An 18,850-nucleotide genomic window follows, 5' to 3' on the forward strand; every position below is an offset into this window, starting at 1 on the left:
AGAAAACAGTTACCTCTGGGAGGAACTGGAATTGTCAGTTACTTAGATTTTATTTGTAATGTCTGAATTTTTTAATTAGATTCAGGTTTGAAATTTAAAAGAGTGATGAAAAAGATACGGTAAATCCAAAAATTACTGAATTACTAAGAATTACACAATGAAATATTAAGTGAAAACACTAAGGCATGTTTAAATAAACTGTGACACCATTTGGGTCTCCCAAGAACAACAAAATATAGCATTAGTTTATGCACAGAAAAGATCTGAAAGGCTGATTGACTAAACTGTATGAGTAGTTTTCTGTAAAAAAAAAAAATGAGATTTGAGAATCTGAGAATGCTGGGAATGGGAGACCTTCCTAACGATACTTATTACTCTTCCATTAAAAAAAGAAAACTCACAGACACACAAAGAAATTACACCTTCTTCCATCTGTACCATTTTTCTAGGTTCCACATATATGCGTTAATATACGGTATTTGTTTTTCTCTTTCTGACTTACTTCACTCTGTATGACAGAAAGAGAAAAACAAATATCGTATATTAACGCATACATGTGGAACCTAGAAAAATGGTACAGATGAACCGGTGTGCAGGGCAGAAATAGAAACAGATGTAGAGAACAAACGTATGGACACAAAGGGGGGAAAGTGGCAGTGGGGGAGTGATGGTGGTGGTGGGATGAATTGGGAGATTGGGATTGACATATATACACTAGTATGTATAAAATGGATAACTAATTAGAACCTGCTGTATTAAAAAATAAATAAAATAAAATTCAAAAATTCAAAAAGAAACCTTCTTCCATCAAATATGTGTAATTTAAAATTAATGTAATCATGGAGGTTTATCTTTTTTTCCTAAATTTTTTTTTACTTAAATGAAAATTTTAAACGGGCATCTGTGATTTCTACTAGGGTCTTTCAGTGTATGGAAACTTCTTTCCAACCTAACTTGAGGAGATACCAAAATTGTTCAGCCTTGCAGAACAAAACAAATAAATAAAATTCCACAGTGAACACTCATTGCCAGGCTTTTTTAATCTTATGTTTATGAGCATGCCTATTCTAGAAACAATAACACCCAGTGTAAAATGACTCACTATTATAAAGATTTAGATATATTGCTAGTCAACTAATGTTTCCTAAAACAAAACAAAAAAATGCTGAAATGCCTGTTAAAAAATGATTACTCTATGAGCAGCTGTTATTCCTGGCTCCCAAGGACAGCATCTAAAGAGCCATTCTGTTGTATAACCCACCCCCAGGGCAGCTAAAAGCTGAATGAAAAAGTATAAATTGAGATCATATTCTGGACATTGTACCTTTCCTACTTAGGTCCCTTTCCCTCACCTAATACCATTCACAAAATCCCCTTTTAGCAATACCAAGTTACTTTTAATATTTGGTTTCATAAAAAATCACCGCTGAGATGAACAGCTAGTATACCAATTTACAACACTGAATGATTTCTTTACAGCTCAGTTATTAAACTGAAAAAGAGTGTTTATAATCAAAGTGCTGACACAACGTTAACAACAATGGTGAGAAGGGCATTGTTAGAATATGGCTATCATAGTTGTTTGTTATTTGTCCTAGAGGGAAATCATGTTCCAATGGCTCTTCTATAAAACATCAATTAAAGAAATGTCAATACCAACATTCTCAAGCTGCCTTGTAAGGAGCTCTCATTTTAGCTGACATATCCATAAGTGACACTAAAGCCAATTTTCAGTGCTATAGAAAAATTACAAGATTGAAGTACCTCCCCACAGCCTTATTTATCTGACGTGTTCATAACAGAAATGCAAAACCATAAAATAGGGCTGTCTGAGCTGGGAAAACAAAGACTAATTAATCACATTAACGGAAAACTAGCTTACAAAGTGCTGATCAACAAAACATGGAAGAACAATTTTTGGAGATGGGGCTCAGTTACCAGGGTTGGAGAGAGGATGGAATCTCATGTTAGGATGGGGCTGGCAAGAATTCTGAGTGATTAGGAAATTGAATGACAAGTTTCCTGCAGTAATCTCTGAATGGAAATTTCACAGGGTCCAATAAATTTTATACCAGCAAGTGAGTTCCCTAATTTAGATGCTCACACCTAATTTGTATTATAAGTGAAAATATATATTCATTCAACAGATATTGGTGAATCACCATGCTGTGTCCTAGACACTGGGCAACAGCAATGAATGACAAAGATACACTCTGGCTAGGAGAGAAGACAAACTAAATCAGTAGATTATTTAAGGTAAAGGATGTTAAGCACTTGGGAGTGGGCCATGGAGTTCTCTAGGGAAAGGTGATGGCAGCAGATCCTGGCCTTTTCTAATAGGAAAGGTTATCAGAAAGTAAGAGAAAGAATATCTGGTAAGGTTTCATAAGCCATGTAAAAAAGTCGATGGCCTGAAGCCACTGTAAGGTTTGAATGCACCAAGGACATAGAACCTGACTTATATTTTAATCAGATCATCCCAATTGCTGTGTTGACAGACAATAAAGGCTCAAGGGCAGAAGGGTGAAGAGAAGTTAGCAGGTTACTACCATATCCAGGAGAGAGGTAATGAGCAGATTAGTCTGGATTATGTCAGCCGAGGTGACTAAGAAGTGGACAGGATGCTAGACTCATTTTAAAAGTAGACAAGACAGGATCTACTGTCAGACAGATGTGAGGTATGAGAAAGAGAAAGCATCAAATCTAACTCTAAAGTTCTTGGCCTCAGCAGCTGGAAGGCCTGGAGATAAGGAGGCCTGCAGAATATCTAGAATTCAGTTCAGGACAGGGTGAATTTGAGCTATTGGACATGCTAGAGGAGATGCTGTCATAAAGTTGGCCACAAGGGTGAGACTGAGCTGGACTAGAGATGCCCAAGCCATCAATGACTAGATGCTGTTTACAACCATTAAAGCTATGAGATGGGATGAGGTTACCAAATGGGTTAGTGTAGAAAAGAGGCCCACATTTTGAACTCTGGGGAGTGAGAGGAAAAGCAGGAGAGTGCAGGATCCTGGAAGCCAAGTGAGGACTGCTTCAAACAGGAGACAGTGATCAACAGAAGTTTCTAAGAAAAAGTGGGGCAAAGCCTATGACTGGAATAAATTTAAGAGAGAAGTGGGGGAGAAGGGTTGGAGAGAGTGAATAAAGATAAGCCTTTTTAAAAAAAAAAAAAAAAAGATAAGCCTTTTCAGGAGTTTTACTATATATATAGGGGCGTGGAGAAATAGAGTGGGAGCTAGCGGGAAGAAAGATCAAGAGAGGGTTTTTTGGTTTACTTGAAGATGGAAAAAATAACAGACTGTGGGGATGATAATGAGAATCATCTGGAGAAAGGATGTGGGCGAGAAAGGGATGAATTACTGTAACTATGATCCTGTGTATAAGAGAGCGGATGGCCTTAGGAGAAGAGATATTATAGATATGAAGCAGGTAAAAACATTAAGATCTCTACTGGTGTCTTCCCATTTCACCATGAATATGAAGAGACTTCACGAGGTGAGGGTGAGGATGGGGAAGATGGGGAAGCTTGAGGAGAAAGAAGATACGAAACAGTCTATCAGGAGAGTAGTAGAGTGAATGAGTGATGGGAATGCAACATGAATTACCCACACCGTTGAGGACCAACCTCCAGTTACAAACTGAAAGCAAGAGCAATCTGCATATTGGGTGTTTCTCCACAGCCATACTCAGCTACAGAGGTGCAGGTACAGAGTAGATAGATAGTTGGATTTACCAGGGTTGAGTTATACCAAGGAAGAGTAACAAAGTCAGAGAGTGGCAAGGGAGCTGAGAGTATGTGCAAGGAAATATAGTAGCTTAAACAGAAGTAAGGACATGAGGGGAGGGAGAGACTGAAAAGTTGGGAGCATTACTGAATCACACGTCACAGTGAGGTGAAAGGATTGCTGGAGTCCCAGAACCAGAGGGTGTGGGCTAGACAGACAGAAGGTAGTCAGAGAAAGATGCCTGAAAATGAAAGATGACACTGAAAATACAACATACCTAGTGGAATGCCGAATGGTTAAGAGTGAAAACTAATTACCCTTTCAAAAGGCTGTCTTTCTATTGTACACCCTTTAGTTCTCTGTTACTGCAATAACAAATTACCTCAAATACAATGGCTTAAAACAACATAAATATGTACAGTTCAGTAGGTCAGAATTCCAAAATGGGTCTCACTGGGCTAAAATCAAGGTGTCAGCAGGTCACTCTCTTCTGGAGGCTCTCAGGGAGAATCTATTTCTTTGCCCTCTGCAGCTTTTAGGGGAGCCCACGTGCCTTGGTCCTAGGCCCTCCTCCTCCATCTTCAAAGCCAGCAACAGCAGGCCAAGCACTTCTCACATCACATTACTCTGACCTTTTCTGCCACCTTCTTCCTCATTTAAGGACCCTTCTGATTGCACTGAATGCACCCAGGTAAACAGAATAATATCCCTATTTGTAAAGCCAGCTGATTAGCAACCTTAATGCTATCTGCTACCATAATTCCCTTTTCATGCAACATAACATACAGGTTCCAGGGATTAGGATGTAGACATGCCGGCGGCGGGGAAGGGGGGAGATGTTCTCACTACATTTTAACAATTTAAATACTATCATACAGCCATTTGTATGAAAGGACAATAAAAGAAGAGGAAATCATACTCTCTGTTTCAAATTACATCCCCCCAACCATTTATCTTTCTAATGCCATTCCTTACAGCAGTATAAAAATTACTTTGAGGTTTGCAGAGCACCTATGTGAGAGCAAGCCAGGCATATGCTCAGTAGCAAGGAGAAGCACCTCTATAATTTAAGCCTGGTCAGAGGTAATCTACATGGAACTTCATGGCAGTTACATAATAGTATTTCCAGGATCCTAAGCAAAGTACTTCAAATTGAACTTTGTTAAAACTGTACAACATTTGGCTTTCAAATAAAAACCCAGCTGGTTTATTCTTCCTTCCCAGCATGACCTTCGATAGCAAATAACAAAGTGCATGATTTCTTCATCCTGCCACTGGGCTAGTTTTTGCCGTTCATGAGAGACGCCTGCACTGCACTTTTTTTGTTTCCCCTCCATGCCTCCTAGGGATCTCTTTCCTCATGGCTAAGGAGATGTGCCTTTATAGCCCAGTGACCTCCGGGCGTGCACATCCTGGTGTGCACTGCAGTGTGCTATGCTCCCCATAATGTCAGTCATTATTCTTCCTGACTTCACTTGTGCTCTCTGGTGGAAGCACTTAAGATTAATGAGGCATTTGTTCTCAATCAAGAAGCTATTTATGAATATAGTTCCACTTACAATAAGCTCTGTAGATTTCTCTTTCTCTCTCTCCATTACCAAAGTGGGGTAGGGAGGGATTGTGTCTATTGAGCAAAAGGGAGAAGAATGAACAGAAAAAAAAAAAAAAAAAAAAAAAAAGATTTGTGACTTTTTTAGCCTGTAAGCAGTTCCCTAACAGAAAGGCCTCCACATCATAGCTATGCTGTCAGGATAATTGATATCCTCAAATGTGCTGTTCTGTTTGCTTAAAGTAAAATAATTATTACCACCCTGGCCTTTGTGAGCCAAGGTTTAAGTCTGCAGCTGTTCAGAAAAATCTGCCTCCTCAGGAGGGAAAAGGTAATTCTGAACTCAAATGCGTCACCTCAGATGGGAGAGTGTGGTCTGGCTAGCAGCTTCCAGGGACACCTCACTGGAGAGGAGAAATGGCACAAGCAAACACTTGGCTACACACAGTCATGGCATTTAACAAGAATACAGCCTTCCTTTTTCTACTAGTTTTACTGTGTCTGAGGATCAAAGTCAGCCTTTCAGACTGACAGCCTCTCACCACCTAGTCTTGACAGTATCCCATGGAATAAAAAAAAAAACAACAGCATAAAACACATCACAGGGAGCGGGAGTGCCACCACGACCTCTCAAGGCCATAGCCAATCAGATCTAAACATCAATGGCTCCGATCTACAAAGCCAATTCAGAGCTCCTTGTTAAAGAAAAATGCCAACTTGGTTGTCAATTGGGAAACTAGATTCAGGAGATTATCCAGCTCTGGGAAAGGTCCTCCAGGCAGAAACTAGAGTCAATATGAAAGAGTAAGGACACTGCTCAACTCAACCACCCAATAACACTAATCATTCCATATTAAGTATGTGACCAATTACACTATTAGTGCTGACTTTATTTTCAATGTAAACAAACAAAAATCATTCAAATACATTGCTCAGAATTAGGCCGGTTGTTCAGCCTTCTTTCCACTCTAAAAACAAGTAACTGAGAAGAGTTAAAAAAAAAAAAAAAAAAAAAAAGAGTGTGGGCCTGAAAATCTAGAGGCCTGAGTATTGCCATGAATCTGGGCTCTCTTACCATATACAGGGGTGATCCTGGACAAAGGAGTTACTCTCTCAAACCCCTGGCTCAGTATCTGTAAAATGAAATTTCTGAGATAGATGAAGAATTCTTTAGTCTTTGCCAGTACTAAATTTTTTGGAAGCTAGAAAAATTCTATCCTTGCTACTTACATTGGTTTACACTTTATTTATTTATTTATTTTTGGCTGTGTTGGGTCTCCGCCTCCGTGCGAGGGCTTTCTCTAGCTGCGGCAAGTGGGGGCCACTCTTCATCGCGGTGCGCGGGCCCCCCGCCATCGCGGCCTCTCCTGTTGCGGAGCACAGGCTCCAGACGCGCAGGCTCAGTAGCTGCGGCCCACGGGCCCACCCGCTCCGCGGCACGTGGGACCCTCCCAGACCAGGGCTCGAACCCGTGTTCCCTGCATCGGCAGGCAGACTCTCAACCACTGCGCCGCCAGGGAAGCCCCTTACATTGGTTTATATTTAAATCAGCAGTTATTCTGAATCTGTAGGTCAAACATTTTAAAATGAAACTATTACTTGTTTTAAAACACAAGACTTCCAAGAGCCAAATGATTGGCAATTCTAACATCTATTATCACTACCACTATTTTTATTTGAGGAGTTGGAGAGGAGATATAATGGTTGTATTATGCGATAAGGGTAACATAATCCTCAGCCACATACATTTTCCTTAATTATCTCTACCCTAAGAGAATTCCCATGTCAGAGAGAAAGAAGAGAAAGCACTGCCTTCAGATATAACAGAGTGCGGTTAGGGTTGCTTCGTATCAGTCACACCCCTATCTATAGGACCAGCCTCAATGCAAAGTAGGAGTCAGACTCTACCTATTAGACCACCTTCCTCCATTATTAGCCAGAGTACATAGAGTTATAGGGATTGGGACCTCATTGTTCCCAAAGATGAGTTACCAACTTTCCAAGAAGTTGATCATTTTTACTTGAGCCTTAAGAGTAGGGAGTTAAGACTAAGGTATATGGGCTTCCCTGGGGGCGTAGTGGTTAAGAATCAGCCTGCCAATGCAGGGGACATGGGTTCGAGCCGTGGTCTGGGAAGATCCCACATGCTGCAGAGCAACTGAGCCCGTTTGCCACAACTACTGAGCTTGCGCTCTAGAGCCCGCGAGCCACAACTACTGAGCCCGAGTGCCACAACTACTGAAGCCCGCACACCTAGAGCCCGGGCTCCCCAACTAGAGAAGACACCGCAATGAGAAGCCTGCACACCGCAACGAAGAGAAGGCCCCGCTCGCCGCAACTAGAGAAAGCCCACGCGTGCAACGAAGACCTGACGCAGCCAAAGATAAATAAAAATAAAAATAAATAAATTAAAACAAATAAAGACTAAGGTATATTCCAAAGATTAAGAGTTCAGATAAACGTGTTCCAACAAATGACATAGATTCTTTAGCTCACAAGCTTTAGCAACACTGTGGGGTTGGGTTTTTTAAAGACCACTACCTCAGGTACTTCCAGATTTTAACTTTCTGACTATGATTCATGCAGAGAAAACACTTCACTTTCTTTCAAAAGCCAAAAAATAGCTATGTGCAGCCTTGGAGGGCATGAATGGCAACCACTACTCAATCTATAGACGCCACTTATTTATAATCAAGCAATAAATATAAATAAACAGCACCAAAATGTTTATTTTTAATCACTGCAATTGCTTTTTCCACTCTTAGTAAGAGGAAAGAAGACGCTAATTCCAAATGATTATCAAGGTATAGCTTGTGCTCATATCTGTTAGTCCATTTAAAAAAAAAAAACAAATAAGCAAAATAAAGAGAACAGTGAATAGATAGGTGGCCAAGGTGAAAACCTATTTCATGTTTGGGTTTTGATTTCTTAAAACCATTTTGAAAAAAAAAAACAGAATGCTATACTTGTTAAACATATATAGTACAACTTTATTATTCTACAGAGTATAATAAATGCTCTTCAATAGATAATAAATGTGTGCAATTACCTAGTTCATGTATTTCATTATACAGAATGAAAATTCTAACCTTTAAGGTGTTTTATTTTAATTTTCCATTTCAAAATCTACCTTTTCATAGCACAATATCCACCCAACAATATAATATACAACTGTGTATTTTACTGCATTACTTTGAAATGAAAATATTTAAACAAATACTCCTAAATTAAGAGTAAAGGGATATATTGAAATAAAAAGAAATCCTGAGGATGATGTGCATTGCCACAGATTCCTGAACATCAGGTAGATAAAGTTATAGTAAGGCCTTAAAGTCACTTTTTAAAAAACAACGAAAGTTTCCTTGAACACATAAAAACTACACTGATCCAGCCAATAATTACCAATGTCACTTCTATTCCTATACTTTTTTGTTACTCATCACCTCTGACCAGGTTAAGAAATACAGGAATAAATTTAGATTTCTTGAAGGTGCCCAATTCTTAAGGAAAACTAATTAAGGCAAAATGGAAATAAAAAACAACACAGAATCAAGGGATTTTAGGGTGAGAAGAGGTCTTAGATATACATCTCTAGTCGAACCTTCTCATTACGTTGCTTTTAAATCTTCCTGTAATTAAGATTTTAGATTACAGGTATGTGAGCTACTGTGTCTACCCCTCCCTTCCCCCCAGGAATTACATATGGTGATTAAAAAAGCTCCCTAGTAAGGCACAGCACAAATGATACTTTATTTGGACTTTTTCACACTGACAATGAAAACCTACAGCACAGGCTTAATGCTACACTGGACAGAAGACTGGCAACTCAAGATTTGTCAGAGTCATAAATCTGAGTATGACGTGACTTCCCATATGTTAAACTACCAGTCTTCCCATGAAGTTTTCACTCCCATTTTGGCACTAAAACAAAACCTCACAGTGACCCCCACCGCAAAAGAAACATCCAAATTTCCTGCAAAGAAACAACCACCAAAAAGCTACATTATTCCTAAATTTTAAAAAGAGAAAATCTTATCCATATTCCTCTTTAACCTCTTAACCTGCTTATATTTTATTCTTTAGAATTCCATTTATAAATTCTTTAGAAGATAGTATAGAAAATCCTCCTGTGATTTATTAGCATATTACCTCTTAATACTCTACAGAGTATTCAGCACATAGATTATTATTTTTTACAATAAAAGTATTTAGGTTACCAGTTCATTTCCAGACATTTAACTAACATCCTCCTTCATAATTAGAAGTGAAGCCCTAAAGTAGAGTTCAGGAATTTTACAGAAATACTCAGACTCAAAAACAATTTTTCAAAATAGGGATAAAGAAGAAAATGGGGGGCTTCCTTGGTGGCGCAGTGGTTGAGAATCTGCCTGCCAATGCAGGGGACACGGGTTCGAGCCCTGGTCTGGGAAGATCCCACATGCCGCGGAGCAACTAGGCCCGTGAGCCACAATTACTGAGCCTGCGCGTCTGGAGCCTGTGCTCCACAACAAGAGAGGCCGCGATAATGAGAGGCCCGCGCACCGCGATGAAGAGTGGCCCCCACTTGCCACAACTAGAGAAAGCCCTCGCACAGAAACAAAGACCCAACACAGCCATAAATAAATAAATAAATAAAAATTAAAAAAAAAAAAAAGAAAATGGTAGGGAAAAAAACCTGAAAGAAAGCAATACAAATTCTGTATTTTTACAGGGAGAATATTACATTATGTTTTTAATTAGCAGTAACTTGTAGTCATTATAAAATGGAAATCCATAAACAGATTAGACACAAAACTCTAGTCATTTAGGTCAAAAGTGATTAGATTCAAATTAAGACTCAAAATAGCAAGAAACACATTCTAGAATCAGAGTAATGACATTCAACACCTAAAAACAGAACTTGGTAATGTTTGGAATGCACTCTAAAGCGCTACTATAATGAAGGAGTAAAAATGGCTCCAAAATGAATTACATAATCACAAAAGGGTTGGAAACAAACAGAGCTGAAAATAAAATACTCTAATAAAGCTGGGTTATAAGCCATAAACGCAAACATAGCTTTCATACAGATCTATTTATCTGAGCAGTACTGAAATGGGACAAACAAGCACAAAGCAATGATATTTAATTAGAACTATGAGATATACAACCCGAATGTCAGGAGAGACAGGTATGTGGGGAATTATTTCACTGTTTCATTTCATTTGAATTTGAGCACGGAGCTAGGATTCTAGAATCCAAGTTAGGGTGTTATTCAAAATTTGTAACTAATCTCTCCCTCTAACACATGCAGCTAAAGCTGCAATACAGCTTGTTGTTTCTTATTTTAGATGACATAAGTGGCTAAAGTAAAGAAATAGTAGCAAAATGAAAAACAGTGAGGACTAAACCAAAAGTGGAAGTGGTGAGAGCACTGAAGGTCACAGACCAAGGTCACAGATAAAGGCTCTGCAAGTTCAGAAATGATCCAACACTATACCAGGTGTTAGGGGTGTTATAGAGAAAAATGAGACAAAGTTCTGGCCTCCAGTTACTTAAAAACTAGCAGGGCAGTTTGGTCCGGAGCAACTTCCACACTTTAGAATTGGTAAATAAAAAGACAGCTGGTCTGTGAACATTGATTCCAGCCTTATGTACATTCTCACCCACCAAGCCCAAGTTGAAGCTGACAGAATCTTCTAATGTATGAACTTATTTACTTAGTTATGGTCTGGGACTGGATGAAATAATCGCTGAGATGCCTTTGCTTCCAAAATTTAAATAATTGATACTTATCTCTATGATATAGTGTTCCTCTTTTTGCCCAGCTTTATTGAAATATAATTGATATATTGTATAAGTTTAAGTTCTTCAATGTGATGATTTGATATATCTATATATTGAGAAATAATTACCACAATAAGGTTCGTTAACACTTCCATCACCTCACATAATTATCTTTTGTGATTAAATCATTTACGATCTACTCTGCTCTCTGTGGTGAGAGCACTTAAGATCTACTCTGTTGGCAACTTTCAAGTATCTAATAAAGCATTGTTAACTACAGTCACCATGCTATATACTAGATCCTCATAACGTATTCATCTTGTAACTGAAGTTTGTACCCTTTGACCACCTTCACCCATTTCACCCAACACCCCCGCCCCTGGCAATCACCAATCTATGCTCTGTATCTATGAGTTCAGGTTTTTTTTTAGATTCCAATAGAAGTAAGAGTATACAGTATTTGCCTTTCCCTGACTTATTTCACTAAGCATAATTAATACCCTCCAGGTTTATCCATGTTATCACAAATGGCAGGATTTCTTTCCTTTTTTATGGCTGAATAATATTCATTGTACGTATGTGTGTGTGTGTTTGTGTGTGTGTATCTACACACACACACACACACACACCACCTTTTTTTTAATCCATTCACCCATCGACAGACACTCTTTTTAAGAAGAATCCTTAAAAAATAGAACTACCACATACAATTCTCACACATACCTTATGAAAATGAATACAAGGTGTTTCAGGCTACCCTCTTATTACCCTCAAGATATTCAAAGCACTAATCATAAAAGGAAACAGAATTAACTGAAACAATCACATTTGTTGTAGAAATACATATCCCAAGCAAAATATGCTCTTGGAGTGTTCTGTGTTCATGATGAATAAGCCTTACCTTCACAAACCATGTTTAAAAAGAAAATCCCAGGAAATAATTAGTAATTAGAGTTAGTGAAATAAAAGCCAGCAATGAAATAGCATTTGACCTCAGCTGCTTCGTTAGATTTCCATTAGCTTTTTTAGAGCTTCTATTTATCAATAAAAGGAGGTCTAGGACTCCTCTAGAACCTAAAACTAACAGTGTGAGATTGATTCCTAAGAAAGCAAGTCTAAGTGTACTTTCAAAATGCAATCATTCCAGCCACAAAATCCAAAGAATCATACTTAAGTGCTTAGTAAAAAATTAATATTGCAACACTCAATGCCACACTAAATAAGGGTGTTAAAGCCAAAATATCAATATTATCAGTTACTTCTCGGCAACGCTTAAAATAAAATTCAATTCTTTTCCAGGAGAAAAATTTAGAAATAGAGCTTCATGGACAAAGTTCACTCAAAATGAATAAACTGAAAAAACAATTGGCTCACTGTGAATTCAGATCATTTCCAGTTAGAACTAAGAAATTATGTAGGTCTAAAAAAATCAATGCAAAGCTGTATTTAAGAGCTCCCATTTTTATTGAAAATTAAAAGAGATTTACATGGTATCAATATTAAAATACAAAAGGCACACTGTATTTTCTGAGGGTGCGGAGGGGTTGAGATTAATAGAAAGATGCTTCAAATCAGTTGCAGAGAGTGATTATTTCCTTCTGTAGACATGCTAAAGGAAAATGACATAATTGATCAGAAGCTGCCTTAGAATCAGGGTGGCTGGGCTAGGCCTGGCCCTGGCTCTGCCATGCAAAGGACAGTAGTACCTTGGGTAACAGGACTGCTCGGTGTGTGAGCACAGGAGCCAAGCAGTAACTGTGGATGGAACAGAGAACTCTTCATGCCTTGGTGAACTGGATTAGAATATCTCTAAATTCTAAATCTATACTTCAGAGTGAATGAGGGGATATCATTAGTAAAACTGACTCTACAAGGCTTTACTTTGGCTCATATAATACGAATAGAACCAGCTTGATAAACAAGAGCTGAATATATTTATTATAGCAGGACTTCATGGCTGTTTTAAAGATGCTGTACATTTATACAGTTTTTGTTAACATAATGAACAACACACCAAAGGAAATACCAAAATGTTATCTGGGCCCACTAATGAAAAGAATTCTTAAGTTGGAGATATTACCTCTAATATGAAATCAGATTATTTGGACTATAAAGAGTGTCCATATTTTGCCCCATTTTCCCCTCACTACCCAGAGTGAATGCCAGCAATAAAATCATACAGAAAGACATTCTCACAGATGCTTTTAATTTATAGTCACCATATGTCTATTTCAACACTGAGAGCTAAACATACATAATCATGACATAAATTTTCCTCATGTAAAGCATTGTCCTTATATTGTCCTTCAGGTTTTTAACTCTGGTTGCAAGGAAATTTAATTCATTATCATTAGAGATCATTAAGGAATAAAGCAAATGCTACTATTACAATCAAAATCAAGCTGAGCATCTGCTCTGGGATCAAGAGTGAGGGATACAGTCTTGAGATCTGATCGGTCTCCACTTTCAACCATGTTCTGATACCTCTTGAAAGAGAATTTTTAAGAAAAGTTAAGGTAGCACATAATCAAATGACAAAATGGGTGACATGGTGGATTAACAGAATGGAACGCAACGCTTGGATGTAAGCTAAAGTTTCAACAGGGTCTTCAGGAAAAAGTTTAGGTGAAGAGAAATCTATGTTCTCCAAGTGGGGAATCATTTGTTGTTGAAGTTTCTGTCTCAAGTTCACAACAATGCCTAGCACAGAACACTCTAAAATTTTCTAAAGTATGAATGTACGAATGAATAAGCGGGGAAGACCTCACGCTAGTGGAACAGTTGTGAATTAGCACAGTTTCCTGAGAGGTCACTGAAGATTCCCACCTTCACTGTTACTTAGAAGACTTATTTTCAAGAATTGCAAAATAGAGCTGGGCGAGAACATGAAGCAATACTTTGGACATGCTCTAATAAACCATTAGTCTCCATAGGTTCCTGAGCAAATGGTGATGCCTAGAAATGTATTTAACATTTCCACAATCGATATAGAGCTACCAGGTAGGATGATTTGGAAAGAGAAGACGAGAAATACAGGTAACTGTGGAATGGCACACAAAAGCATGTGTACCATCTTACCTGACCACTAGATTTAAATGGACCCACAGTGGATGGAGTGAGAAAAGGAGTTAAAAGATACTAAAATTAGCCACTTACTGCTGTCCACGCGTTTCTTTTGCACCGGGCACATAGCCATCCATCACAGATCTCATGAGAAGGGATACCGTAACAACCTATAAAATAACGGTATGGATCCATTAATTAAAGTCTTTTGCATTTTGACAATATTACACATTTTAGCACTGAATAAATAAAATCGGAACAACAGCCTACCATACCATTTTTGATTCTCACTGCTTAGAACAAAACATTAGCAAGGCTGGCTCAAAGATACTTTTGGTTCCCATGCCTCATAGCTAATAGGATTATCACTGCCAGAAAAAATGAGAGTGTGCATCTTAATAGTTACCAGTGCTCACAACAGTTATTATAGAGAATACTGATGATAATACTTAATGCGTGATTAGAAAATTTCTAAATTGTCAAGTCTAGTCCTTTACTCATGCAAAACATATTTCAAAATAAGTTGCAATTTATGAAGCAAAGTTTGGGGAAGTTTTAAAATGACACAATAAATAAACTGTGACATAATATTTATGTACATAAAATCAGTGCATAAAATTAATGTAATGTAAAACTACATTTCAAAAATTATGTTTAATTAGCTTTAATTTCAGTGATAGGAACAAAGGATGTACAATTCATAGTTAGTGATGAAGAGCTGTCTTCAGTTCTATTTGTCCATTCAGTACATGCCTGACTCAAAATAACGATGTAAAGAGATAGCTGATGATATAAATATATGTAGCAATTATACTGTATCAACAAACATGTGTTACTCTGGTTTCCTGAAAAAAGAGTTTTGAAAGATTTAAATGAGTAAAATTTAAAGGAGTAATATTTCATATCAAATTTCTATCACATTTGACACGGGAAGAGAAAATAACAGAAATGTAATTACCCAAAGAAAAGTCTATCATAGTTACCCAAGACCATAAAGTGTTTGGTTCAAGCACATGTTTATAAAATATTATGGCTAAATTGCATAGCTAGTGCATTCTGGAGTCAAGATTAAATCCAAACTTGTTTGTGAAATGGTGCACTGTTTATCATATAAATATAATCACGTAGAGTGAATGTGTGTGTGTGTATATATATATGTGTATGTGTGTTACAAATTGATAGAAACAAATAAGAAGTTTTATATAATTACATTTCAAGCACATCATGTTCAAATCCCTTGGGGAAGATGAAAGTATCTAATAAATAAATGCTAGATAGCCAGGCAATTTCAACCTTAACACAAGACTGGTATTACTCTGGGGTAAATATAGAAGGTAATACCTTTATTATAAATCATTCATCCTACATTGACAGACTCACACCATACATAAGAACGTTAACAGAACATTTGACTTGGTAAGAGTTGGAATATTAAAATGCTTTAAAATAGAATTGCAATGTTTAATAGATCCATTTTATACATTTTAGAGGGTTTATATGGCAGACCAATCTAAAATAATGTATTTGCCACTTACACAATTATGTAAAAACACCAAATTGAGACAGGTATGGAGCCTAACCTTCTCAGTCTTGGGGGAAAACAACTCTAAGCACTTTTTCCCCCTGGAAGGCAATGAAGATCTCCCTACCCTTACAAAGAATAAAATTTTAACTCGATAATTAAATTTAACAATAATTTCCCAAATCACCAAAAGAATACTCATTTATCTTTCAAAAGTAACAAAGGAAAACAGTCATGAATCAACATTAGAGATTAAAACTCAGTTTTTACAAACTTAAAATAAGTAAAATTCAAGCATGTGAAAGGAATCCCACAATGACCCCACATTTGGACCCCAAACAAACAAACAAACAGAACCAGACCTGTTCTCCACTGATACCACATAAAATTGGAGGAAAAAGGATGATTACACCTATTCATACTTTCATTAGAAGAAATGTGAGAAAGAATGATCTAACCATTAATAATGTCAATAGTACAATGTGATAGATTTGGCAAGTTACAAAGGGGTGAGAAATAGAGACTTTGTGAAGCACTGAAAAGCCAGCGATTAATGAGTGATAGACTCATTTACTTGCATGAACCCGTACGCAGCACTTTGCACAGGATATCAGAAGACTTGTTCCATCCTCTTCCAGGAAGGCGTTAGGTGGAGAATATTCTATATTTTCCTCGCTATAAATAAAACACATCTCTGGAATGAGGGGCTTAGTCTTTCCTCCTGAAGTAACCACTTCATCTAATTTTGTCTCCCATCTAGAATCATTTTCTTCATTGCTGCTATCTGGCTGAAAAACAGAATATTTCCACGTGAGCAAAAAACATGGAAAAGAGCTCAGATCACTTGCTCTGGTCACTCAAATCCACTAATAGCTGTTCATCCACCAACTTCCAGCTTCTGTACTTCCTCTTGTTCTCCCGGACCCAACTATTCGCTCTTTATCAGTGCTGCTCCTCAGGCTCCCATCCAGAAGCTAAGCTGTAGGAGTGAGAGGATATTCTGTACATCTGCTGGTACAGAAATCGATGAGCTACTAAAACTATGTTCTTAAATACATAGTTCATGAAAAGCATCAATTCTTCTGATGAACTTTTTTTGCTTCTTTATTTATTTGCACCAGGTTAACAGATCTGATTTCATGTACTGAAGAATCTTACCTGGTTACACCTGAAGGAGTATCTTCAAAGACCTCCGTTTTAATTTGTACGACAGCATTTAGAGAGTGTTTGAAGGCTTTTTGACTCACCACAAAGTTTTAAAACAGCAAGACAGAAAGATCTAGCAAATGTCATTAAATAACAAAGGATGATGTTCAAAAAGAAATCGTCACCTCTCACCAAAATATACAACAAATATTCAGTGTTTATTTGAAACTAATTAATGAACTATCTTATTATCCCCAGAGGCCTTAATATTAGTAAATTTCCCCAAATCTTATCATTTTAGTTGGAATTTTTTAATTATCGGGGAAATATACAGGCAGATTATGATACAGAAATAAGGATCAATATAAAGGTAAGTTTTTCCAAGAAAACACAGAAATTTAGTGACTAAATGGGAAATAAAAATAAGGTTAATCACTCACCAGTGTCACATTCAAAGACAAGTGAACGAACTACCTCCTCTATTTACAAAGGTCTGAGAATGTGGCACATCATGCAGATTCATGCTCTGAAACGTCTAACCAGAATTACTTAACGCGGAGCTCTAGGAATGACGTGATCTTGAGTAAAATAGTTCTGACTCTACCAGTGAAAATATAACCCAGAACACAATGTTCACATCAATAGACTTTAAAATATATTGTACCTAAAAATGGATCTGGTAGTTTTACTCTTACCAGATTCTGAAAGATCATTTTGTCTGTGTTACTGCTGGAGAATGTGGCCCTCTGTGACCTAAGATGCTATCAGCATTAACATATACAAAATGACATCTGAAAATAATATCATGAATGGCTGGCTGATGAGGGTGAACTGGACAATTCAGTTTGCATTGAGTCCTGCTGTGTCTTTTGCATGTTCCACGTGGCAAGATGAAGAGAGATATTTTAAATGTGGGCCCAGAGCCAACATTTATATGATTGAGAGTAATATTTTCAAACATAAAGCAGAGACTAGATCTAAGTTCTCTCTTTGTAAGCTTCTACTATTCTTCAGCTTTAAGTTCTGTGTTTCGTGGTGAAAGGGGTAGAAAGAAAGGTTGGAATTGCCCCCTTGACTGAAATAAACCAAGACATTCAAAAATGATAAAGCACGGTCAGAGAAAAGTCTCTCAAGTGGCACTCAGCAATTCCATTTGCTGCTCTATGATAGCCATCAGCGGCAGAAGTACTAATGTCTTCCTCTTCATGTGCCTACTAACCTTACAGAGATTCACCTGTGCTTCCACAGTCACACAGAAAGTGCTGCAGTGCAAGGAAACGTGGGCAGGGGCCCCGCCCCCTGGCTACCTTGTAGTAGGGCATGAGCAGGGCACAGATGGCACAGTACGGCTCCATTCTGCCCATGGCTGCATTATACTCTTGCTCGGCCACAAAGTTTGGGGACTTCGTCTGCCAAAGGTGGACCAGAGGCTTTGCCCAAGACTCGGTTTCTTCCACTTCCTCCTCAATCGATGGAACCTCGGGCAACTCTTAAGAGAAAGGGTGTGAAAACACAGTGAGCAGGGGACTCAGGGAAAAACAATAACCCTGATCATAAAAGAAGCACACACTCCAAAGTATCTGTGATATTAATGTCAGACAGGACACCTATTTTATCTTTCAAATATATTCCGAGAGGTGAAACAAAATCTTCATCGTCCGCATCATCAAGGACTACCTGAGATCCGACGGCCACACAGACCACCCTCCTTTCCACTCCTTCCCCATCCCTGCCAGGACTCACTAGACCGCTCCCTCCTCTCAACTCCACTCCTTCCGTGTTTCTTGTGCTACCATGATACCTCCCAGGGTAAAAGGGTTCATATGTGTGAGATTATCTTCCAGCTAGCAGAGGAATTTGCTAGCCACTACCTGTCTTACCAATATTTTTAGTTTCCCGATCTAACATTGTGCATGATTTAATAAAAATTTATTAACTGTATTTCATTTAATTAACTTTTAGGTTCAAAATTCATGTAAATAACATTTACAGAGCACCTATCATGTGCCAAGCAATATACTGCCATTACATGGATATAAAAGACAATCCCTATGCCAAATCTCATTTGTTCAATAT

The 18,850-nt window shown here is 37.9% G+C and overlaps 1 protein-coding gene across 8 annotated transcripts in view; it reads right to left on the reverse strand.

Moving 5' to 3' along the window:
• KDM4C (lysine demethylase 4C) overlaps window positions 1-18,850 on the reverse strand; it is a 409,893-nt gene that overhangs the window by 149,327 nt on the left and 241,716 nt on the right. For 5 of the 8 annotated variants that reach the window (XM_007189029.3, XM_007189031.3, XM_057548129.1 and 2 more), the window contains 3 exons: window positions 18,082-18,263; window positions 16,203-16,416; window positions 14,200-14,276 (listed from right to left, as the gene is read on the reverse strand). In XM_007189029.3, the coding sequence (XP_007189091.2) occupies window positions 14,200-14,276; window positions 16,203-16,416; window positions 18,082-18,263 (473 nt within the window). Of the gene's footprint in view, window positions 1-12,749; window positions 12,799-14,199; window positions 14,277-16,202; window positions 16,417-18,081; window positions 18,264-18,850 lie in introns of all 8 variants that reach the window. The other 3 variants (XM_057548130.1, XM_007189030.3, XM_057548131.1) reach the window with 2 other exon arrangements.

Source organism: Balaenoptera acutorostrata, chromosome 6 (assembly GCF_949987535.1).
Source record: "Balaenoptera acutorostrata chromosome 6, mBalAcu1.1, whole genome shotgun sequence".
Classification (NCBI taxonomy): domain Eukaryota; kingdom Metazoa; phylum Chordata; class Mammalia; order Artiodactyla; family Balaenopteridae; genus Balaenoptera; species Balaenoptera acutorostrata.